The sequence below is a fragment of the Triticum urartu genome, chromosome 3A (assembly GCF_056163025.1).
Source record: "Triticum urartu cultivar PI428250 chromosome 3A, HENAU_Tu73, whole genome shotgun sequence".
NCBI classification, from domain to species: domain Eukaryota; kingdom Viridiplantae; phylum Streptophyta; class Magnoliopsida; order Poales; family Poaceae; genus Triticum; species Triticum urartu.
In genome coordinates this window covers 699,567,160-699,592,047 of record NC_141875.1, presented here as the reverse complement: position 1 = coordinate 699,592,047, position 24,888 = coordinate 699,567,160, and the positions used below count along the sequence as shown (strand labels likewise).

General features: G+C 45.7%; 1 protein-coding gene across 1 annotated transcript; it reads right to left on the bottom strand.

Annotated features, from left to right (window-relative positions):
• Nucleotides 1-17,481: 17,481 nt before the first annotated feature.
• On the bottom strand, nucleotides 17,482-20,632 carry LOC147981823 (uncharacterized). The gene is made up of 5 exons (XM_087516119.1): nucleotides 20,547-20,632; nucleotides 20,295-20,436; nucleotides 19,684-20,121; nucleotides 17,705-19,122; nucleotides 17,482-17,623 (listed from the first exon to the last, which is right to left on the bottom strand). The coding sequence occupies exons 1-5, from the start codon at nucleotides 20,630-20,632 to the stop codon at nucleotides 17,482-17,484; spliced, it is 2,226 nt and encodes a 741-aa protein (XP_087372245.1).
• Between the last annotated feature and the right edge of the window lie 4,256 nt (nucleotides 20,633-24,888).

Here is a 24,888-nt window from a genome sequence, read left to right as displayed (position 1 = left end):
GTACAAGACACTCTGGAAAACTATCTCGTACACAACATGTGCTACGGGTTGTGTCGTATGTGTAGTACAATCCAGATGATACACAGAGAGTGTGCTTGCCATATCCGTTGCATATGGTAAAGAGAAGTTATTTCTCTTTGTTGTCATCATAAGTTTCGCTATGGAAACTATTTTGACGGATACCTCTATAGCTTAGTAGGGTACGAGTTAAACCTGGGAAGCAATAAAGCATCCCGATGTTACTCGAGTACCCACAGGGATAGTAATATGACTCGAGTTGAGCCAACAAATACCTCATCGCGTCTAGCGATTTTAAAATATCTCCTTTATCTCAATGAGAGTGGAAACATTGTACTTCCCTGAGTATAGAGTTTGTGGTGCATATGTCCACAAGGCACATATCATTTTTCATCGGATTGACTCCCGTAGAAATCTATATATAGACATGAAGATTCTCAAGAAAATCACTTTGGATATATAGAATACATACAAATGAATTTGTATCAAAGTGCTGATACAATATATTGTGATATACAATATATGGTGACAACAATAATCATGTTCTTATTAGAACATCATAAATGGGCATAAATAAATAGATCACTAAGGAGAGTAGGGACTAAATGTATGGTCTCCAAATATGTCGGTTGATTCATATTCAACCATCATGATCTCCATGCTCATAGGGTCTCGTGACAGGTTGAGGGTTTGAAGTGAGTTCCAAACCATTACCCTTGAGGTCCTTTGCGTCCCGGTAGCGTGGCTTGGATTGCACGCGTTATCCCATGGGATGCAAGACTGATCTTGATGTCCATGACCTGCTTAAGTAAGTTGTGGCCATTGAGGGCAAGTGCCTTAAATTGTTAGCCATCGATTACTTATAGGGGCAAGCCAGAGATAGTTAAATTACAAGAGGTAAATTAAAAACCATCATGGTTTTGTAATAAAAATGCAAAAATTTGACTCAAGTGTATAACTTGAAAATGCTCAACCTCAATTGTGGGAACATAACACATTGAAGATCATACAGATCTCACAGTAATAGAGATAGTCTGCACATGGGCAGTAGATCCAACTCATTACCTTGTGTTTTCCTAATATAATGAGGGAGATGTTATTGTCAAAATTTTACAAGTTTATTGTGCGGGAGAAATCAATCTCGCCCGCTGTGACATGTTCATGAAGAATGTCAATGTGGTAAACACATAGAACATATCATCCCCGGTGAAAAACCGGTAATTTATTTATATTACAGATTGCGTAATATAAATACATTAATGTTGCAAAATTAATAGATTTCAAGAAGGTGGCTCGAAATCATTAGTGTGAACCTCAAATTGCTAAGGATGACACCTTGAATTTTGCATATGTATTTGCAAGAAATTGAAAATCTCAATTGCAAATAGACGTATTAATCTCGACATGTAGCGAACATGGAGATACATACATTCCGGAATACACCGTACTCAACGGAAATACACTACTATTGTAATGAATAGTAATAATGTTGCAAACTTGATGTTCAAGTGAAAAACTTGAATTGTATAGACCTCAAATTAAATGAGATGATCTTGTATCAAGTTGCAGGATAATTCAACAAAGTGAATTAATATTTTGCGAGAGAAAATTAATCTCAATCGCAATGAGATTGTTTTGCGAGAGAAAAAAAATTTCAATCGCAAATCAGTACTCTAGAGGTACTAAATTTATCTTTGCAAGAGATAAAAACAAATCTCAATTGCAAGTAATAGATGTAATGAATCTCAACATGTAAGAAACATGGAAATATATTACATCACGTTCTGGAATACAAGGTACTCTACAGAAATCAGTATTTAAGACAAATACTGGAAATAACAGAGAGAAAAAAATGCCGGCCCAGGCGGCCATACAGCCCACAGCCGACCGGATGGGGAAGGGGGCAACCGGTGGTCGACCCAGGCGCCTGGGCCTGCACGGCCTTTGGCCAGCCCAACAGCCGCCGCACCGAGTAAAGGAGGCGGTTAGGGTTGGGGATCGATCGATCCCCACCATCGATCGATCCACTCCTTGCAACGGCGCCGCCGGCAGTGGTCTTGGCTGTCGCGCCCCCACCACACGTGCCGTAGCAGTGGCGTTCACCGGCGGCGAGAGGCACTCCTGCCGCGCTCGTCCTCGTTCGAGGATCCTCCAGGGAGCAGGGTGCCCGGCGTGACGCCGTTGAATGCGTCGTTCGGGCGGCCGGGCTCCAAGTCCCCGCGCGCGCGTCGCGGCTGCTCGATGGAGGGCTTGATGCAGTGAAGCCGAAGGGCTTAAAGCGGCGGCGAGGCGGAGGCGTGGTGGGTGTCGGGGATGGCAGGCGCGATGGCATCGTCAGCCATGGCGCTCGAGAAGCTACGGGCGCCGGAGCCGAAGACGAAGGCGGAGGCCCCGGTCGGTGCAGAGACGTAGGCGAGGGCGTCGCCCTTCATCTCAACAACCGTGGGGGTCGGAGACGGCAGTGGAGCAGCCTCGGCTTCATCGAGCACGTCCTCCAGTGGGGGTGAAGGGGGCGCCGTCACTACCGGGTCGAGGACGACGGACGCATGCGCGTGACGGGGACACGGACCCAAGCCGTGGTACTGGCACCATCCCGGCGGCGGCGGAGCCGCGAGTGCCTGGCCGACGTCCACGACCATTGGCGCGGCCAGACCAGCGAAGAGCCAGTCAGGCACCGCCGGTTCAGGGGCAGCAGAGCCGCTTGCAGGGTCGATTCAAGGGCCTGCACCGGCAGCGGCACGACGGGCTGCTGCGTGGCCGGTACAAAGTACTGCACCGTAGCCACCTTCACCGTAGCGACGGACGTCCGTTGAAACGATGACGCCCGCTTGCACGGTTGAGGCGGCGACGAAGACCGCCTATTCCACGACGGCGACGAATCAACTTTTTCCTGTAGAACTTCCTGTTGATCTTTTTTCCTCCGGCGATTTTCTGCTCTATTGGAGAGCGACGTGCGTGATAACGTGTTTGAGATCGAAAGAAACAAAATGATTGAACTCCTTCCTTGCATTAGATGAAGGCGTTTACAAAGGGGGTGTCGGTTTAGACAACCGACGCAACGGTTCCACCAATGGTTAATACAAGCAGGGATTAATCCTGTAATTACTATGTTAATTAATCTTAACAGAATCAACATCAAGAAAAATTCTATCCACATTCCTAGCTAACTCATCAATCTTAAACAAATTTTCTTCAATCAAAGCATTGAAACTCTTTTGCGAAGTAATAAATTCTTTAATACTAGATTCAAAATCAGAGGGCATTTCATTATAATTTTCATAAGAATTGTTGTAGAAATTACCATAATTATTAGAGGAATTACTAGGAAACGGTCTAAAATTAAAATTACCTCTATACGCATTGTTACCAAAATTATTCCTACCAACAAAATTCACATCCATAGATTCATTATTATTCTCAATCAAAGTAGACAAAGGCATATCATTAGCATCAGTAGGACCACTTTTATTAGCAAACAATTTCATAGGTTCATCCATCTTTCCACTCAAAACATTAATCTCTTCAATTGTATGCACCTTTTTACTAGTAGATCTTTCCGTGTGCCATTGAGAATAACTAATCATAATCTCATCTAGGAGTTTGGTAGCTTCTCCTAAACTGATTTCCATAAAAGTGCCTCCCGCGGCTGAATCTAAAAGATTTCTAGAAGCAAAATTCAATCCGGCATAAACTGCAAAACGCACGAAACCACAAACCGGGAAGGAAAAACCGGGAACCAACCGCGGCAGCTGGTTTTCCCTTGCGGGAGCGCTCCGCGCGCGGAGTGCTCCCGAACCGCTCGTTAACTACTTGCTCTCCAATCTCTCTGGCTCGACTCCTCTCCCCACCTCAAAAAAAACTCCTCCTCTCCCCGACCTCTTCTCTTCTGTCCGCCTGCAGGGCTTGCGCCCCCACGCGCTTCACCGCCGGCGGGTGAAGGAGTCGGGGCCGGATCCGGCGACTTGTCACCGCGCCTATGGATCCAGACCGCATCCGTCGTGACTGGGTGGTGCCTGCGGCCCCATCTCGATTCCCGCCGCTGTCACCGATCCAGGCCTCCGGCCTCGACCTCAATTCCTTCCTGTTCCTCCCCATCAAGCAGGTCGTCGTGCTTCACTAACGTTGACCTCGAGCGGCAGAGCCGTCCCCCGACCTCAATCTCCAGTGGCAGCGTCCAACATATCCAGCCATGTTGTCCACCGATGGCTCCACCAGATTCTCCCACGACCTCAACCTCCTGTGGCATCGTCTATCATATCTAGCCATATCGTCCGCCGGCGGTGCCACCAGATTCAGCGTCCACATGTGTGTTGCGATTGCCGTCCTAGATGGCTTCCGCACATCCATGCCTTTCCTACAGGTACAACCAGCTTTTCCTCATTCGCAATATGCCTAGGCTAGAGATGGAGGCCTTTCCCCATGCGAGAGTCACCCAATATATGGCTATGGTTATGGTAGATACACTCGATTTAATATGTGAGTTCCATAGTATACATATTTTTTCTACTTGTCCTAGGTATTCCAAATAAATTCAGAATTCTCTTATTTATTTTATGTATGGTTTAATTGCTTTTCGAAGTGCACATTGTATGTTGGTGATATGTTTTTGAAGGCGATTCAGTTTTGTCATAGGAATTGATGCTCAGTATCTTGTGCATTTAACTTTGAGGGGAAACCGCACCCATAAAAATTCAAGAATCAATTATCTAACCTGGTTTACTAAACATCTATGCATTTCTCTTATTTATTTTGCATATGCATTACTATTTTGTGATTTGGTTGTGATAACCAACGGGAGGAAGGAGAAGATCGCCTCCAGCATGCTGAGACCTCAAGGCAACTCAAGAGCAGATCGCCAATGGAAGCTACACCATCCAACTCCAGCTGGATCTGGAGGCCGGCGCACCTGTTGGGGAACGTAGTAATTTCAAAAAAATTCCTTCGCACACGCAAGATCATGGTGATGCATAGCAACGAGAGGGGAGAGTGTATCTACGTACCCTCGTAGACCGTTCGCGGAAGCGTTATATCAACGCGGTTGATGTAGTCGTACGTCTTCACGTCCGACAAATCCAAGTACCGAAAGCACGGCACCTCCGAGTTCTGCACACGTTCGGTTCGGTGACGTCCTCGCCTTCTCGATCCAGCAAGAGGGGCGAAGTAGTAGATGAGTTCCGGCAGCACGACGGCGTGGTGACGGTGTTGGTGAAGAACAATCTCCGCAGGGCTTCGCCTAAGCACTACGAAAACTATGACGGAGGATAAACTAGAGGAGACGGGGTTGCCGGCACATGGCTTGGTGTTTCTTGATGTGTCTTTGGTGCTAGCCCTGCCCCTCTATTTATATGTTGAGCCCTGGGGTCGAAACTTGGAGTAAAAGCCTCCACAAAGTCGGTTTCACCCAAAAGGCAAGAGTCCTTCTCGGACTCCAGGGCCAGACGCCAGGGATCCCGGCGTCTGGACCCAGACACCAGGGACCCTGGTGTCTGGCCCCTGGAGTCCGCAAAACTTCCTTTTGCGCTTTCCAAAAACCTTTTGGGCTTTCCCCTTTGGCCCAAATAAAGTGTTCTCGTACCCAAACATTTCGGGAAACACGGAACCCCTTCCGATGATTTCCGGAACCCTTCCGGTGACCAAACACTATTATCCCATATATCAAACTTTGTCTCCGAACCATTCCAGAGTTCCTCGTCATGTCCGTGATCTCATCCCGGACTCCGAACAACATTCGGTCACCAACATACATAACTCACATAGTACTATATCGTCAACGAATGTTAAGCGTGCGGACCCTACGGGTTCGAGAACTATGTAGACATGACCGAGACACCTCTCTGGTCAATAACCAATAGCGGGACCTGGATGCCCATATTGGCTCCTACATATTCTACGAAGGTCTTTATCGGTCAGACCGCATAACAACATACGTTGTTCCCTTTGTCATCGGTATGTTACTTTCCCGAGATTCGATCGTCGGTATCCAATACCTAGTTCAATCTCATTACCGGCAAGTCTCTTTACTCGTTCCGTAATACATCATCTCGCAACTAACTCATTAGCTGCAATGCTTGCAAGGCTTAAGTGATGTGCATTACCGAGAGGGCCCAGAGATACCTCTCCGACGATCGGAGTGACAAATCCTAATCTCGAAATACGCCAACCCAACATGTACCTTTGGAGACACCTGTAGAGCACCTTTATAATCACCCAGTTACGTTGTGACGTTTGGTAGCACACAAAGTGTTCCTCCGGCACACGGGAGTTACATAATCTCATAGTCATAGGAACATGTATAAGTCATGAAGAAAGCAATAGCAACATACTAAACGATCGGGTGCTAAGCTAATGGAATGGGTCATGTCAATCAGATCATTCAACTAATGATGTGATCCCGTTAATCAAATGACAACTCTTTGTCCATGGTTAGGAAACATAACTATCTTTGATTAACGAGCTATCAAGTAGAGGCATACTAATGACACTCTGTTTGTCTATGTATTCACACATGTATTATGTTTCCGGTTAATACAATTCTAGCATGAATAATAAACTTTTATCATGATATAAGGAAATAAATAATAACTTTATTATTGCCTCTAGGGCATATTTCCTTCAGCACCATGATTCACCAAGGGCACCGTCGTGAGGTTCGCCGTCTATTTGCCGGCCGTCTTGTGTCCGTTTGCTGGTTGCCCATGGGGACGACAGTGTCTGCTCATTTTGGTGGTGCTTATTGTTGGCAGGTTCGTGCAGCACACTAGAGGTTCGGGAGCGCGTGATGACCATCATGTCCAAGATACTGCAGCTCGAGGACACCATAGCCGTCCAGAGCAATGATATCTTGGATTGAAATCTGTAAGTGGAGGATACATTGTAACCTGTCAAATAATGTGTACCTGTTGAGAGAGTAACAATAGCAGAATGTTGACATGTCTGTGTTTGGGATTGTAGGCAGAAGGCCATGACCGGTTAATTCCGTGGAAGGTACAATACTGCCGATTTCATTTCTGAATGTTGCATTGCACGGTCACAATATCTTAGAAAAAAAATCTTCGGCAATGCTTATCTGTAGCTGAAAATCTTCTTCTTGTTATGCAGTAAATCCTCTCCTCTCATGTTGATGTGAAATCTCCTTCTACAAGGTAACTAGACAATCCATTCCTACAAATTTGCAAGCTTTGTTTCTCTCAAGTCTTCTACTCAACCCCAGACAATATTTCATTGAATCTGTAATTTTCTCCTGAACTGATAGATGCAGTTGCAGGTCAAAGCATTGTGATATGAGGTAATGGAAATATTTATGGAGGAAATTTACTTTTACACATCGTATAGGTTATCTTTATCTAAATCATGTGGTCCTTTTTCAGTTGCTAGATGATGTCCCGCGCGTTGCTGCAGAACAGTTCTTAAGAATCAATTGTTGGTAGAGCACAACCTAAAAAGAAAGAAGAAATGTAGCCTACAGATAGAAAAGAAAAAAATGTACATTTTCATATAATTTCCAAAAACAAATCTGATAACATGAAACTGCTGACCGTTAATGGACTTACTAATAGGCTATCGGCCCGTTCCAAAAAAACAACTTTCTTAGTACCATTTTCCATCTGTTTGCTCATACATAGTTGCCTGCACCTTGTATTTCGGCTAAATAAGTAAAATTATTATTATGATCTCTAAGACTTGAAATTAAAGAGTCATGCATCCGGAGTTCAGATCTGAAGTATCAACCAAATGAGATAATGATAGACTAATAAAATCGATGATGTAGTTTTTTGCAAGGTAACCCCTAAATTTTGGATTTTCAAAGATGGACACTGTTGAAACTGCCTTGCACTGAACAGTTTGCTGAATCCGTGGATGGTTAGAAAGTAGGGAAAGTCTTGATATGTTGACTCTGACCAAAAGATAACACTATTGGCTTTCAAGGCGATTTAACTCTGTAGTATAGATACTATGACAATAGTAGCAATCTGAATAAAGGTTACCTGAAACAATAATGTCGTACAGAAGCCTCACACCAAGTGCCTAGGCAACTGGAAGCATGCGTAAAGCCATTTTTGTTGTTGTTGTTGCGTAAACCATTGATAGGTCGTAGGAGAAATAAGAGAACTGAGCCGATAATCTCTTGTATGTTTATATGGTAAGAAACATCCTGAGCTCAGTCAATTAATATTTAAAGCTAAACAAAGCCAGAAACATACCTGACCAGAGGACCGAACAGGCCGAAGCCAGCAGCCGTGTTTGAGGCACCCTGTAGGATATTTTGTCGGGTACATGTCAATTTACAGGATCAACAAAAATACTGCTAGCAAGAAACACCAAATCGTCCTAGATGAACATCCGTGCCACCAGCAGAAAATCGTCGAGCACTCTTGTAGCGAGGCAGTTGGAATCTGACCAAATTTGTAAATAAACTCACATCCAGCACAGGAGACAGGACTGTTGTAGTTTTGGACTGTAACAAATACAATCAATCGGAATCCTACGCTCTCTGAATAAGTATGGAAAGTAACATAAACTCACTGTAAAAAAATAAATTTGAGATATGGGAGCTTTTCTACCAACGCGACCAGCAAGAATCCCATGTAGTAGCAAGGAAGAATCCAACTTTGTAACAACCAATAAACTAATAGCCTTGCCAGAAAGACGTCTGGCCCCTTTGCAGCAGGAGCAAAACCTAACAAAATAAAGAAATAAGCTAGATTAGGCGTAGGAAAAATTGAGGAGGCTAACTATGGTGAGCAAACATCTAGCAGATCGATGCCTCCATGGCGAAGACTAATGGCCTCTGGAAAGGCAACTGCCCGTTCAATATGCATTTCTGGTGGAAGATGGTGGTTCACGTTCTTCTCTCAAAAGGGATGGCGGAGGGGAAAACTGAGAGCATCAGCGGGGAAGATAATCAGGGCATTAGTGGCCACGATGGCATATGAGAAATAGTGGTTTCCTTGTGGTGCTCTTCGGTTACCAATTATAATTATAAAAAAGAAAGATGGAAACTGAAGAGGGAGGGGAAGTGAAGAGGACGAAGGGGAAGGGTTAGATGCGTGCCATGCTGTAAGTCTCCAATTAAACGACTGATACACCATCCCATATTAAACTAAATGATTTAAGAAAAATTTGCTGACATGGCCCATTGAGCGAATGCATGAGGTGGAGTATGGCTGATGTGGATAGTGTGCATGTCAAGAGAAATCATATAGTGGGGATGAACTATTTAGGTAAACCATGCCTCTCGCGGAAGCAAAACCGTGACTCTCCCGGAAAAAAAACATGTTTTGTTTTTCCCTTTCCGAGAGGCACGGCCGTGACTCTCGCGAAAGTACAACCGTGCCTCTCGCGAAAGCAAAACCGTGACTCTCGTGAAAGAAAAAAAAACAGAAAACGCGTTTTTTTTTTGTTTCCGAAAGGCACGGCCGTGACTCTTGCTAAAGCACAACCGTGCCTCTCATGGAAGAAAAACCGTGACTTTTGCGAAAGGAAAAAAAAAGAAAACGCGTTTTTTCACGCAAAAAAAAATTTCGAATTTTTTTTGATTGAAATGCTAAGAAAGATCGGGGGAAAACCAAAACGTCGAAAAAACCCGGAAAAAAACCGTTTAAAAAGCCGAAAACACGTGCGGAAAAATAAAAAAAAACAAAATCCGAAGGAAGCGTCTAGAGCGCGACACGTGGCAAATGGCTGAGAGCGCGCCAAGTAGTGTTGATCGTTGCGAGACTCCTGAAAGAGCGCTCGTTGACTAGTTGCTTCCGTCAGGCACGTACAGCGCGGCATGGATGGAAATAGACGATATGGGCCGTCTAGCAGTAGATTTTGAACTAAACGTCGTGACCCAGCACATTTACCATGTCAGTTGATTCTCGAAAACAAATTACCGTATCTGTCATCCATTGTAAGCTACCTTCCCCGACACGGGTGGTGGTCTTCATACCCTTGCTAAATCCAATCCAACTCTGCCCAGCGCAGGTTTCTGGAATTGTTCATCCTCCTTCGCATAGTTGGCTATGCAGTGACCATCGTTAGGGTCATATTAGTCGTACTCCTCTTCAGGCAGTGTCGCAGTTGCCCGCCTCTCTCTACCATCCATATTAGTCGTACTCCTCTTCAGGCAGTATCGCAGTTGCCCGCCTCTCTCTACCATCACAGCATGTTCGCATGCTCCAGTATCCCCAACAACGAGCACACAAGTGTTCATTCGTTAACCACAAGTTTACAGATCCTCACACCGACAGAGAAGAAACTCCCCAAGATGAACTCCTCGTCAGCTCAGATTGCTCCCCTTGATTCACCGACGCCTCCGAGGCTCCACCATCCTGCCATGTGTAAGAGCAACTCCAACGGGCTGACCTACTTTCTCTACGCGTGTTCGTTTGAGTCACCGCGAACAAAAGAGTCGGCCAACGCGCCGACCCAAACGAACGCGCGTCCGCTATTCGTCCGCCTGCCGACCCATTCCCGGCCCAATTTTGAGCCTGATTTGCGTCGGCAAGGACAAGAAACGAACGCGCGCGACGCTCGCCTATTCTTCCTCCTGGCCCTCTAGTCGGTGGCACATTGGCCATCCTCTGCCCCGCCCCCGTTGGTGCTGCGTCCCAGTTTCAGTGTCTCTGTCAGCAGTTCGTGCCTCCCCACCTTCCATGCCACCGCCACCGACGTCACCGCACCGCCTCACCATCGAGCCATCGCAGCTCCCTCCCCTCCCCCTCTCTGACGTCGCCGTGAGAACGAAGTCTCCCCCTGCAGTCCCGGTCAGCTCCTTCATCCGACACCGCCCCGCTGACGCCGCCAGGCTAGCCAACTGGTCCAAGGGAGGCGCGCGTCTCTTCGCCGGCCAGCTCTATCGGCGCCCGCAAGTTGTTCGACAGTTGGCCTCAAGGTACAAATTGGACTCCGCCGACGAGTTCTTTTTCTACAGTTTTCTGTGCGACTCCGACGATTCCTTATCCGACATGAGGAGATGCTGGCTGCTGTGTTGGTCCATGACCACCTTAATAGGCAGCAGCCATTGTTCCGGGGCTCGATCCTGGGGCACATTCCGGCGTTGAATCGCAACCGAGACTCTGAGAGAGCGGCTATTTGCTTCTATGGAAGGACTACTTTGACACAACCAATCCGATGTTCAAACATCAGAAATTTCGGTAGGTATGGCTAGGCATGTTTTCAACCGTATTAGAGGGGGGGGGGGTGGTCGGATACGATAATTATTTCGAGTGCAAAGAGGATGCACTTGGAAAGATTGGCTTCTCATCTTATCAGAAAATGCACGGCAGCCATCTGAATGCTTGTAGGAGTGCCCGGTGATCTCATTGATGAGTATGTCAGTATGAGCGAGTCTACGTGCCTAGAGTCCATGTACAAGTTATGCAAGGTTGTGATTACTGTGTTTTGCTCTAAGTACTTGAGAGAGCCAACTACTGTAGATACAACCCGCTTGTTGGTGATGAATGCCAGCAGGGGCTTCCCGGGGATGCTTGGCAGCATAGACTGCATGCATTGGGAGTGGAAGAATTGCCCTTCTGCTTGGCAAGGGCAGTATAAGGGCCATGGCAGGGCTTGCATTGTAATACTTGAGGTCGTGGCCTCACAAGATCTCTGGATCTGGCACTCTTTCTTCGGCATGGCCGGATCGCACAATGATATCAACGTGCTTCCACGCTCGCTAGTGTTTGCAAGGCTTGCCGAAGGAAACCATCCACCGGTGAATGTTAACATCAACGGTCACAATTATGACAAAGGATACTACCTAGGTGACAGTATCTATCCTCAGTGGACCACTAAAGACAATCCCTAATTCTGTATGAGAGAAAAGAAAAAGATTTGCCCAAAAGCAGGAGAGTGCTAGGAAGGATGTCGAGCATGCCTTTGCTGTTCTGCAATCTCGATGGGGCATTGTTCGGTACCCTGCTAGAACTTGGAGCACCAGGAAGTTGTGGGAGGTGATGACTACTTGTGTAATCATGTACAATATGATCATAGAGGATGAGCGCCCGGAACATATTTACGATCAAGGGTTTCAATTTTAGGGTGAGAATGTTGAGCCTGAGCATGAAGGAGGAGAGGCAATGTTTGCACAGTTCACCCAATATCATTATGAAATGCGTGACTGGAAAACTCAGATGCGGCTGCTTATGTTGGCAACAAATGGATGTATCTTTTGTTAAAATGCATTTGAGACAATTTAATTTTAATTCGGCTTGTAAACTATGCTAAATTTATTTGGTTATCAAATTATACTATGTTTATTCGCTTGTGAAACTATGCAAAAATGCGTGTATATTTGTTCAAAAACGGCGGCAAGTCAGCCATGCGAGCGAATATGGGTCGGTGCGTTCGGCGCACTGCCGACCCAAATCATAAACAGGACGGACGCCGAGTGGGCGGCCGATTCAAATGGACAAAAAGCGGACAAAATTACTTATTGTTTGGGTCGGCGCGTTGAAGTTGCTCTAACCATGAGAAAATTAAGAACACCACAGAGCGGTAGAAGCAGGGAAGACCAAATTCAAAGTACATTTACCGAGATCACACCACCTCCCGAGCATTCTTCAGATAGGGTGACTGCAGATCCCATGTTTGAGAATCCAGAACGGGCCATATCATCTCCCTTGTTAAGCACTTAAGCGCATGGTTGCAGGTCTATGAATCAATGACATATCCTAACCGCACATATGTATTTTGAGCTGTCACTGCTCTCCCGCCCATGTCGTTCAAATTTTGAACGCAAGGCCGCACCTGTCTGCACGTATACAGAAGGATGGATACACATGTCTGAACACTGGCCGTTTGATGGTAGATGCATTAACTTGTTAGCGCATTCAGCAAGAAAATATATTCAGGCCCATCTCTGAATCCCCAATCAGGGATGACATGTAAGCATCTGTTTATATTATGCAAAAAGCAATTCAATCAGAATCATGCCCGAACAATTATCATCAGCACGGGGCCACATGCACATGTTCAAAGAAAGCTCAACCATTTTCAGTGTCAGAGTGTGCGCTGAAACTAACTAAACAATTCCATCAATTATTCAGTCTGAGTTCGGCTGCTTTGTGGCACTTGTTCCGACGGTAGCCTTCCACTCCACAATTTTTGCATCGTGCAGATTTCCGAGCTTGTTTTGGGACATCTCCGTGATCAGGGTAAGTTATTCGCTTGTGCCCTTGACCCCGACAGATGGTGCAGAATCTTGTCCTATTACTCAACCCTTCATATGGTGCCTTCTCTCTGCTTGTTGTAGGCCTTCCCATTTCTTTTCTTTTTTGGGTTAATTATCCTTTTGCCTTCAGTGGTGTCCATGTACTCAGTTTTGCCCTCAGATGCGAATTGTGCTCAGTTTTGCCCCTAGTCCGTGCGCACCGACTCGTTCCGTGAACTCTGCCGTCTTTGTCAGGTCAACCTTTTGACTTGGCCCTTACAGGTGGGACCAGGCGACAGAAACGACCAATTTTATTCAGACCGTTGCATGCGTGGCTTGTGGGACCCAGCAGAGAGCCGTTGGCGGGTGTGCTATATAAGCGGGCGACAGCGGCGGTGACCACGGCGACAGAGAGCACGGCAGTGACCACGGCGAGAGAGAGAGAGCACGGCGGCGGGAAGCTAGCTGTGGAGGGCGCGGCGGCATTGAGATCCCTTCGGCTCCGAGCTCCATGTCTTCCTCAAGCTCCCACGCCACCTCGCGGATGCAGAGCCGGGCGCGTGTGGACATGCTTGTCTTCGTCTGTCCGCGGTGCCGGGCGGGCGTTGATCGGAGGGTTTCTCAGACACCGAGGAACCAGAGTCGTCCGTTCTACGTGTGCAGCGGGAATGGGGTAAGAATCGGGGCAATTGCACCATTTTCTTGGTCGGGATCTTTGAGCAATGGGTTGATCTGTTTGGTGTTCATGCAGGTGACATGCTTCTTTCTTTGGGTCGATGCTCTGGCCAAGACTCTGATGAATGAACTGCAAGAAGAGCATGAAGAATGGTTGCACATGCTGCCACGAACGGCAGTGGCCGCACCACGAGCTCCGGAAGAAGGGATGGAGGGTGAAGCACGCACTGACAGAGAGCTAGCTGTTGAGCTTAGGATGTTGAAGAAGAAGGTTAGGAAGCTTGAAGATCAAGCACTACCAATACCCATTTGCAAATACTTTTGGGCATTTGTAGGTATGGTAATCGCACTGGTTGTAATGTTGAAAATGTATGGAAAGGCATGAATTATGGAGGAATTTGTAATCTTGAAATTGTTTGAGAAATCCACCTAGTTTAAATGTTGGTTAAAGTTGTTTAAATGTTGAAACAAAAAGAGAAGAAGTGACCAACATTTAAATATGTTGGAAAAAAAGTGAAGAAATTAGAAATTCAGAAACTTTTGATCAATGAAATGCAGCTCTCTGCTCTGCCTTTCTGTCCAAAAAAAAGGTTGCTCTTGGGCCAAATTCAGAGCGTAGAGCCAGGTGCAGGCTAGACTAATGGGCCAACTGCATCCAATTAGGCCCATTCGGGGGTTCTCTTGCGTATTTTTCTATTTTCTATTCTGATTTAATTTAGGCAGTAAATCATAATGCTGGAACTTTTTGTGGAAGCTAATTGAATTATTCCGGAGCCAAACAATTAAGGTTAGAAATTTTTTGGAGCTGTTAATTAATCCAATTCAAATACACCGTGATTTAAATCAAAGACCAAAATGTCATGGAAAATGTGCCTCAGCTCTGGTAGAGGTTTATGGCAGGTGCCAAAATAAATGAACAATTTTTAAGGGCATTACATTGAGAAAAACATAATTTGTCTAAAAAAATGAAGGGTTGAAAATGCACAAAAAATTGGTGCGGCTGGGGACTCGAACCCAGGACCGCGTGGGTTTGTGGTGTTTAGGGCTGCGCTGGTAACCGCTAAGACAAATGGCAAGACTTTGACATGGATAGGGAAGGAAGGTATACATAGTGAGATTGTGAATTTTTTTAAAAAAAATAATGAGACCGTGAATGTTTGCACATGCGTGAGAGTGGTTTTCCATTGTTTTGCACTTAAATTTTGGAGGGTTGAAAGGTTGAAAATGTATGTTGCACTACCACATGATTTTGGTCAGAGTGGCACTTGGTTTAGGGTTAGAGTGGCACTTGGTTTAGGATTTAAAGGGAATAAATTTGCATGTTAGTTCATGACTTTTTGTTTGAATGAAACAGAGGGCTTCTCACCCCCTCCGATTTTCATTAATGAAAACCACAAGTTCTCGAACTTCATGACTTCTTTAGGGAAGAAATGATATGTTTGGGCACGGACATTTTTTAACACACATAATAAACCCTAATAACTTATATAAGATGGAACACACCGTACCATTGCAATAACTATGATAAGTTCACGGACAGTTCACAAACACATGACGAAACATGATAGGACACGACACGACATAGAAAAGCAACAAAATAAAAAATGAAACATGACGAGCTTGACTCCGGGCTTGAACATCTTCATCTTGACCTTCTTCCACCTTGGCCGCGCGCGCCCCTTCAACACCGTCTTCATCTTCACACTTCCTCCTCCTCGTCGTAGGGAAGGGAGTGCATCTGGCCTGGAGCGGGGAAGATGCGCTCGTAGTTGGTGTAGATGTTGTAGACGGTGAAGAAGATGGCCTCGCAGCCGCACCAAAAGACTTGGCCGAGGAGCTCGCGCGCGTCAAACGGGTTGGTGAAGGTGACCGTGAGCAGTAGGAGGATGCCGCCGCGGTCACGAACCTCGTTGAGGGTGAACATCCTCGGCGAGCCCCGTGGGAGGTGGGCATAGCCGGCTCTGAGGAAGGCGCGGCTGAGTTCGACGGAACCCCTCCACCTTGAAATAGCCCACACACGGAGCTCCCTCTCCACGAGCACGCCCGGTGGGTAGCGCAGCTCCGGCACGACAGGCGGACGGTTGAAGGTCGGCCCGTTGAACTGCATCTTCACTTGGTCTCGCTTGGGGAGGGCTCGGTCGCTTGGGTGTTTGAAGTTGGAGAGGATCGGATCTGGCTTGTGGGTGGGAGAGGAAGAGAGGCACCCATTTATAGGCCTGTGCGTGGGAGAGGAAGAGAGAAAGGATGAGAACGGTGCGTGTGTGAATCCGGACGTGTGTGTGTATCCGTTACGTTTTGCACACTTAAATTTTTGCACAAAACGATGCATGGGGCGCGTGCGTGCATCTGAATCATTGCATAGCTCTTTGACCGGGCGGTGCATGTGAATCGCTGCCCTGAACCACTGCACTGAACCACCTAGCTCGCCTCGCTAGCCTAGCTCACCTAGCGCGCCTCGCTCGCCTCACTTGCATGCATGCACGTCGCCGCCTCCCGCGCATGCAAACCCTCGTCGCCGCCTCCATGCATGCAAGGCCTGGAAAGGCTGAGACGGGCTATTTACTGCGGTCTCAGGCCCAGGGCACGAGATGGCCCAACGTTCCATCCAGCGCGCCCGGTATTTGTTAAAAAAACAATGGGCCTCCCAGCCAATCAGATTGCATCTCGCGGATCGCCCCCCTCCTCCCCGCAGATTCCTTCTAGAAGGGTTAGATCGACGGCCCTTGATCGCCGCTAGGGTTAGATGAACGGTCCTTGTTCAGCGCTAGGGTTAGCGGGGTTTGGGAGGGGTTTGGAGCAGTCAAAGCTATGTTTGACCAGATTTCAAATGAGCATAATAAATTAAATAAAAATCAGAAAAATAAAAAACCTGCGCACATAGTCTGTCATATACTAACGATTTAAGTTGATAAACAAGCTTTACATACATTTAAATGATAAGTTCATGTGTATTGTATGATATCTCGAGTATCTCAAACTCTCTTGTATGAAGTGAAGAGAAGTCTTTTGGGGAAATGAACATGAAAATTTCAAAAAACTAACCACAGCTTCATTTTGGAGTGACTAAGAAAGATCCAGGGTTAGTTTTTCATTTTGATGTTTTACACTTGTTTAAATCTTGGTCAAAGATAAGTTTGACCAAAATTCAAATGAGCAAAACAAATTAAAAAAATCAAAAAATGGAAAAACCAGCGCACATAGTCTGTACATATAGAATATATGTGTAGGAAAGTTATTTGGCTGATTTAGACAAGGTCGAATTTTTTTTTGCTTAGAAATGAGGCCGTTTACCCTACCTTTGGACCCCTCTTTTTAGCACATTTTTCATGAAAATTTCAAAAAGCTCACCATAACTTCATTTTGGATTGACTAGGAAATATCCAGGCTTAGTTTTTCATTTTGATGTTTTAGACTTGTTTAAATCTTGGTCAAAGTTAGGTTTGACCAGAATTTAAATGAGCAAAACAAAATTCAAAAAAATCAAAAAAGGAAAAACCATGTGCTCATTCAAACATCATCCAACAGATATTTAAACATCATGTCAAACATACTTCTAACATAGGTCCAACATCATCCAACAGAAATACAACATGTCAAGTGATAAATGTTTCATAATACAACATCATCCCTTATTCATAATGTTTCATAATTATTCATAGATAGCGTTGGGGCTTCTGTCTGTTCCTTGAGCTTCTTGCCATCACTTTGCTCCGCGTGCACCTTGTGCTCATTGTTTCTTCTCTTCTTCTCTTGGTTATCCGTACGTTGCGCGTCTTCTTCAAACCTACCATAGAGCTGTGCAAAACATAAACGGTAATGAGATCATGTCAAGTGATAGATGTACAGTAGTATTTGACCCTTGCAAGATTTACATACCTAGCAGAACTCACAACAACAGAAGGTTGGTCACCATTTGGAGCCTCACTTGGATCATCATTTGGAGCCTCACTTGGATCACCATGACCACCATTTAGAGCCTCACTTGGATCACCATTTGGAGCCTCACTTGAATCATTATTTGGAGGATATTTTGGATCATCGTCAAAATCATGCGGTTGTTGACCATCATCATTTGGAACCTCGTCAAAATCCTCATCTAATGCAACCGGCTGTTGACCATCATTTTCATCATCTGTTGAGGCAACCGGCTGCTGACCAACATTTTCATCGAAGCCTTCATCGAAACTCTCTCCGAACGCTGGATCTACTGTGTTATCACAATACTTACCAAAATGACCAGACCCACCACACCTTGTGCACTTACGCTTCCTCGCTCCAAGTCCAGCTCCTTCGCTGCGAGGTCTGATTCGACTCTTCCTTGGTCTACCTGCTGCTCTCTTCAGAATTGGAGCGCAAAGCTTGAATCCAGGGTCCACCATGTCCCATTGTTGTTTTCCCTCCATAGCAGGCAAGGCATAAGCATATGTGGCTTTGAACCTTGCAACAGAGTAGTAATCATGCACATACTGCTGTATGTTCCCTGCTGGACCTGGGAGAGAAGTGATGAAAAACAAGGCATGAGTGCATGGCAACCCAGTTATCTGCCATTGCCTACAACTGCAAGTTCTAGCTTCTAAATCCACTCGATATCTCCATTCCCTCTTCTCTTTATCCAAATATGATATCTCTGCTGTGGTACCCGAGCAAAGAGTCATGTTCATTTCCAAGCCTGTTGTCTTCTGCTTCAGTTCATTCATCACGGCAGGGATGATAATGTGGCCCATGAATTTTGCCTCGGCTATTCCTGCACGATAATGAAATTTCTGCATGTATTCTATCCTTATCATGTCAAGCAAATCCACCACATAATGACCCTTTAGTTTCCGGATCGTTGAGTTGAAAGACTCTGCTAGATTATTGTGCACATAGTCAACTTTGCTGACTTCACTGAATTGGCTTCTGGCCCATAACTTGGAGTGGTGTGTTTCTAAGTATTCTTTCACTTTGGGATTCATGTATAACTGCCTCAAGTGGTAGTTGTGCTTCTTCACACTGCATGTCAAATATGCTGGCCATAAATTGTCGGTATACACCTTTCCTTTGAATTTCTTCATGAAATTTGCAGCAAGGTGATGCATGCATTCCCTATGCTCTACTCCAGGGAACACATTATCCACGGCCACTTCTAAACCTTTGCAGGAATCTGTATGAATGACCAACCCATTGGGATGTGCAATAGCCCAGCGGAGATTATGCAAAAACCAAGTCCAGCTCTCCTCAGACTCTGTCTCCAGCACACCATAGGCAACTGGAAATACAAAACTATGTGCATCAACTGCACAAGCTGCTACTAACTATCCTTTAAACCTCCCTGTGAAAAAAGTGGCATCAATAGCCAAATAAGGCCTGCAGCCTGCCAAAAAACCCCGACGATAAGCCTCAAAGCAGACAAAAACCCTCCTAAAGCATTCCTTGGTCTTTGTCACTCCCCTGAATGTGTACTCCACGGTGTGGTGATCAATATCTACAATACTACCTGGGCTTGTCCTCTCCACTTCACCTTTGAATGAATACAACAATTGAAAACTTTCCTGCCAGTTACCATAAATAGAATCCATAGCATGTTGTTTACCATTGAACAACCTCATGTATGGTAAATCTATCTTGAACTTATCTTTGATGTTCTTCTGCAATTCCTTTGGACCCACTTGCTGGTTTTCTTTCACCCACTTCTTTACTTCTTATGCCACCCATATTGACTTGGCTCTACTGATTGTATCCTTCCTAAGGGTTGATTCCTGGCATGTGTGCTTAAAAGGGTTCACTTTGACCTGAACATTAGTGCTATTCCGCATTTTAGATGCAAGCAGCCTCCATGGACAACCTTTAGTCGGACAGTGCACTCTGTAACGTACTTGATCACTCTTGTCAACTTTGAAAGTACGTTCTACCTTGATGCAGTATGTCACAAGTGCATGTCTACACTCATTCATGGATGCAAAAACTGTACCTTCTTCCATATGAGGGTTCAAAGGGTCCCATTCAACAGCTGCAAGGTCTTCGTCTTCACCCATCGCGTCATCATCCACACGGACTGCATTGTGAGCCTCATCTTGATTTTCAGTCCAAGGTGCCCGTCGTAAATTCCGAATAACATCAGAATATAACTTCTCTTCATCAACCCCAGAATTGTAGCCATCAGGCTCCACTTCAAGGGGGACCCTACTGCTGTTGCCCACACTTGTCGAGCCACCACGTCGCCGTGCACCAACTGAACTGTTCTGGCTAGAGATGCCATTACGACGACTTGGTTCTCCCCGAGATGTTGCACCCGCCATCCTAGGTCCAAATGCCTGCTCAAGCACATCAACTTGCAGCCTCACATGAAAATTATCTTTCTCTTTATGCCTAACAAACATGGTAGCTAGCTCTCATCATTACTAACTGTCACCCAATTCTTTTCCCCATCATAGTATTTGTATACCACTTCATCAAGCAAACCCCAAGGATATTGGCTACAAATTACCTCCCCAAATTGTCTGAAACTCCAATTACTAGCCATTGGCAACCGATAATCAAAACCTCCTTGGTATATCTTCGTATCCTTTGCATCAAACATGTACCGGTCCCTTCTAATGTGCACCATGAAAGCAAACCGCAACTCCATCCTAATCGGCCAAAAACAGAGACGCAATCAGCACACTAATTGGGCAAACCTACTCGAATTGAGTGTTCAAATGCACAACTAAGCTCAATCTAAACAAGAGGCGAGACTTACCCTTCGGGAACCCAGTCGTGGATGCGGCGGATCTCCGGCCCGATGCCTGCCTCGCCAAATACTCCGGGGTCGCCACTGCTCACCATTTCGCCCTAGGGTTCTTCCTCCTAGTTTAAAAAGTTCCAGCAGCCCCCCACCTTTGAGCGCTCCGGCCGGGCGCACGGAAGGAGGACACACCGCGGATCGAGCAGGTGGCGGGCGCCCCACCCGTGGCGTCGCAGGAAGGTGGTGGGCGTCACAGGTAGCCGTGGAGCATAGGCGCAGGGAGGTAGCGGCGGAGCAGGCCGTGCAGCTGGTGGCGGGGCAGGTGCTGGCCGCAGCGCAGGTGGCAGGTGCTGGCCGATGATTTGGGGATTTAGTTGCACGGGCCTACATGTCAGCTCCGGACCCACGTCCACGCGGTCCGACGTGTAAGCTCCGGACCCACAACCACTAATGTCGGCGGACGGAATGGACTCAAATATGGCCGTTTGGCCTCGTCATAGTTGCTGTGCTTGGACTAGGGGAAAAACTAAGGACAGTTCGCATCCGAGGGCAAAACTGAGCACATGGACACCACTGAGGGCAAAAGGATAATTAACCCTCCTTTTTTTTGATAACTGGCCTTCCCATTTCTTTCCTCTTAGCCAGAGGTAGTAATCCCGCTAGCATATTCCTCGACTCATTAGCTGCATTGTTATCATCGTTGCCCCTAACACTATGCATTATGACTGCCATAACCACCATAGCACCTTGTGGCTGAATCTGGTTCACACCATCTCCATTCTCAACCAACCTGTGTTCTAATCCAAGGTAGTGCCTTGTTTCTGCAACTTCATTTCTGTACACATCGATATGTTTGTGTGACTGCCTGTGTATTTATTGTCTGCCCATAGGTGGGAAACAACAAATGGTTGTGCTCCTCATGGTGCTCGGCTATGTAACAACCGTTGTCTTTGAAACACAGCAGTCTTATGAGAGCAGGGCAGTCACAGTGGCAAGAGTGTGTGTTCTCCACTATAGGCTTCCCCTGGCCAACGTTCAAACCATCCAAATTCAGTTAACCAAAACATGAATTCAGTGAGCTAGTAGTATATTATGGAATTATGTAAATAAGTGTACGTACCGCGCATCTACAGACTATTTTTTGCATGCATTTCATCCTATTATCGTTTAGTCTCCTCTTTTCGTAACAAATTCAGGAACACTGTAACACGGCAAGAGGTTGTGAAGCTAAAACTCCATAGACAAAGTGCTTGGCTTGTACTTAAATTATCTTGTTTGCGTAGAAATTGTAATGAACATTGCACACGTGCAAAGCACGTGCCTTCGACTAGTAATATTAAATCTTTTAAAAGGCCACCATACATCTGTTCATTCTCCCTTGGAACATGGATGCGTGTCTAGATCGTTTCAGAACTGCTTAACCAAAACGGTTATTGGAATGTTCAGGTTATGCAGTCCTATTTTTTGCCATGCGAGGTTGTGGAAATTCTTAAGATAAGAGCTTCACCCAGACTTGATGATGACACTTTGGCATGGGGACCGGGTGTACATGGCTGTTTTTCTGTTAAGAGCGCATATGAATTTGCGCTGAACCTATCCGCTGAGGAGACAGACGGGGCATCAAGCTCATTACATGACACGGCAGTAGGAAATTATGGAGCGTTATTTGGTCATGTAACATACTCCCTACAGTGAGAAATTTTGCATGACGCTATGCATCCAATTCCCTACCTGTATGGGAAAGCACGTATAAAAGGGGTCTAGAATTATCAGCTAATTGTCCGGTATGTGATAAGTGAACAGAGGATAACTTTCATCCATTCTGTATCTGCCCGAGAGCTGTTGAATTATGGCATACAATGTCTGAGGTATGGCGCTTACCAGAGTAAAAATCTATCAAGCACACAGACAAGGAGTGGCTGCTCCATACACTTGATTCCATACCTGAAGATGAGCGTCCTGTGCTACTGATGACGTCATGACGATGTGGAGAAGTTGTCATGTTAGGAATGAGATTGTGCATAACAAGGATACATCCTGGGCTGATGCGAGTTTTTTGTGCAGCTATTTAGATGCATTACTATGCATCCGAACTAAACCTTTTACTGATCCGTCCAAAGGCAAATGTGAGGCACTTCCTGTTCGGCCCCAAGCCAAGCCAAAAGTTGCTGATGCACCCTTGAGATGGACCATGCCAATGCAAGGATGGACTAAAATTAACCGTGAAGGATCCTTTCCTCCGGATGATAGAGCAGGATCGGGCATGGTCTCGCGTGATGGCAATGGCACAATTATTTTTTCTTCGTGCAGGCGGCTATTCTCATCCCAAGACACCTTGGAAATGGAACTTGGTGCGTGCATCGAAGGACTTTCCTTAGCCTTGTCACGTACTGACTTGCCGGTTGCAATTGAGATGGATTCTTCGATAGCGGTCAAGATTGTAAAACTAGAGGCTAGAAGCATATGCAACAGCAGGGACGCGTGCGTGTTAATATAGGCATAGAGATTACAGGAGTTGGTTGGGGTGTTGGATTGATCTCCAAGGAATAGGTAACGTGAGAGATCTCATCTCTAACAGCCCAACACATTTACAGCAGAAAAGGATACACACGCACGCGTCTACGGTTTATACAAACACCGTAGTTTACATATTGTTTAACACTCCCCCTCAATCACAACTTATCCAAGTTGAGATTGCGCCTAAACGCCTCCAACTGCCATACCGAGAGTGGTTTAGTAAATCCATCTGCTACTTGATCACCAGTGGGTATAAACCGAATATTGAGAAGCTTGTTTGCAACCCTTTCTCGAACAAAGTGATAGTCAATTTCAATATGCTTTGTCCTGGCATGGAAAACAGGGTTAGCTGATAGATAAGTAGCGCCAAGATTATCACACCACAACGAGGCTGCCTTTGGATGAAGAACACCCAATTCAGTGAGCAAGTTTTGGACCCAGATAACTTCAGCTGTAGCATTTGCTAGAGCCTTATACTCCGCTTCAGTGCTGGATCGAGATATAGTAGCTTGCTTGCGAGCACTCCAGGAGACCAAATTACTACCAATAAAAACTGCAAAGCCCCCTGTAGACCTTCTATCATCAGGACAGCCTGCCCAATCTGCATCTGAAAAAGCACTCACTAACATGGTGTCTGATTTAGCCAGTTTGAGCCCATGATCGTGTGTTGCTTGAAGGTACCGAAGAATCCTTTTTACTGCTGTCCAATGTGAACTAGTGGGTGCATGTAAGAACTGACAAACTTTATTAACTGAAAAGGAAATATCTGGCCTAGTCAGAGTTAAGTATTGTAATGCACCTACAACACTCATGTACCTGGTAGAATCCTCTACACCAAGTACCTCTCCATCGTAAAGTGACAACTTTTCAGAGATGGAAAAGGGTGTAAGTGAAGGCTTGCAACCCTTCATACCCACCCGTGTAAGTATATCTTGCACGTATTTTCCACATGCTTTACCTCAATGCCGAGAAAGAAATGTAGCCCGCCTAAATCCTTGAGTGCAAAGTCCATGCGTAAATCTCTGAGGAGAGCTTCAACTGCCTTTGGGGACGAACTTGTGACAATTATATCATCAACATAGATAAACATAAAAATGATTGTTCCATACCGATGATAAAAGAATAGAGATGTATCTGCTTTATATGGAACAAAACCAAGAGACTGTAGTTTGGAGGACAGCCGAGAGTGCCAAGCCCTAGGTGCCTGTTTCAGTCCATACAGTGCTTTATCAAGTTTGCAAACATGACGCGGTGAGCCCAAAATTTCATACCCAGGTGGTTCCCTCATGAAAACTTCCTCTTCCAGAACACCATGCAGAAACGCGTTCTTCACATCTAACTGACGCATGCACCAGTTTCTGGAAACTGCAATGGAAAGAATTATCCTAATAGTAGCAACTTTTACTACTGGACTGAATGTGTCCTCATAATCAATCCCATATCTCTGTTTAAACCCTTTAGCCACTAGACGAGCCTTGTACCTGTCAACAGTACCATCAGATTTCCTTTTTACCTTATACACCCATTTGCAGTCAATTATATTTCTCGCCTTGACAAGTGGAACAAGGTGCCAAGTTTTGTTGGCCATCAACGCATTGTACTCCTCATCCATGGCCTTCTTCCACTGAGGATCGGAAAGTGCTTCTCCCAAATTTTTAGGTTCACCTGTGGCACAAAAAAAACCAACGAATACAACCATCTTTATACTCTTTAGGCGTAAAAATACCACTTTGTGACCTGGTATGTGCACGAATAGGTGGTGGTGGAGCGGGACGAGCAAGCTGTTGTTGAAGACGGTTTTTTGTAGAGGAGACATCAGACGTAGCAGACCCAAAAGAAT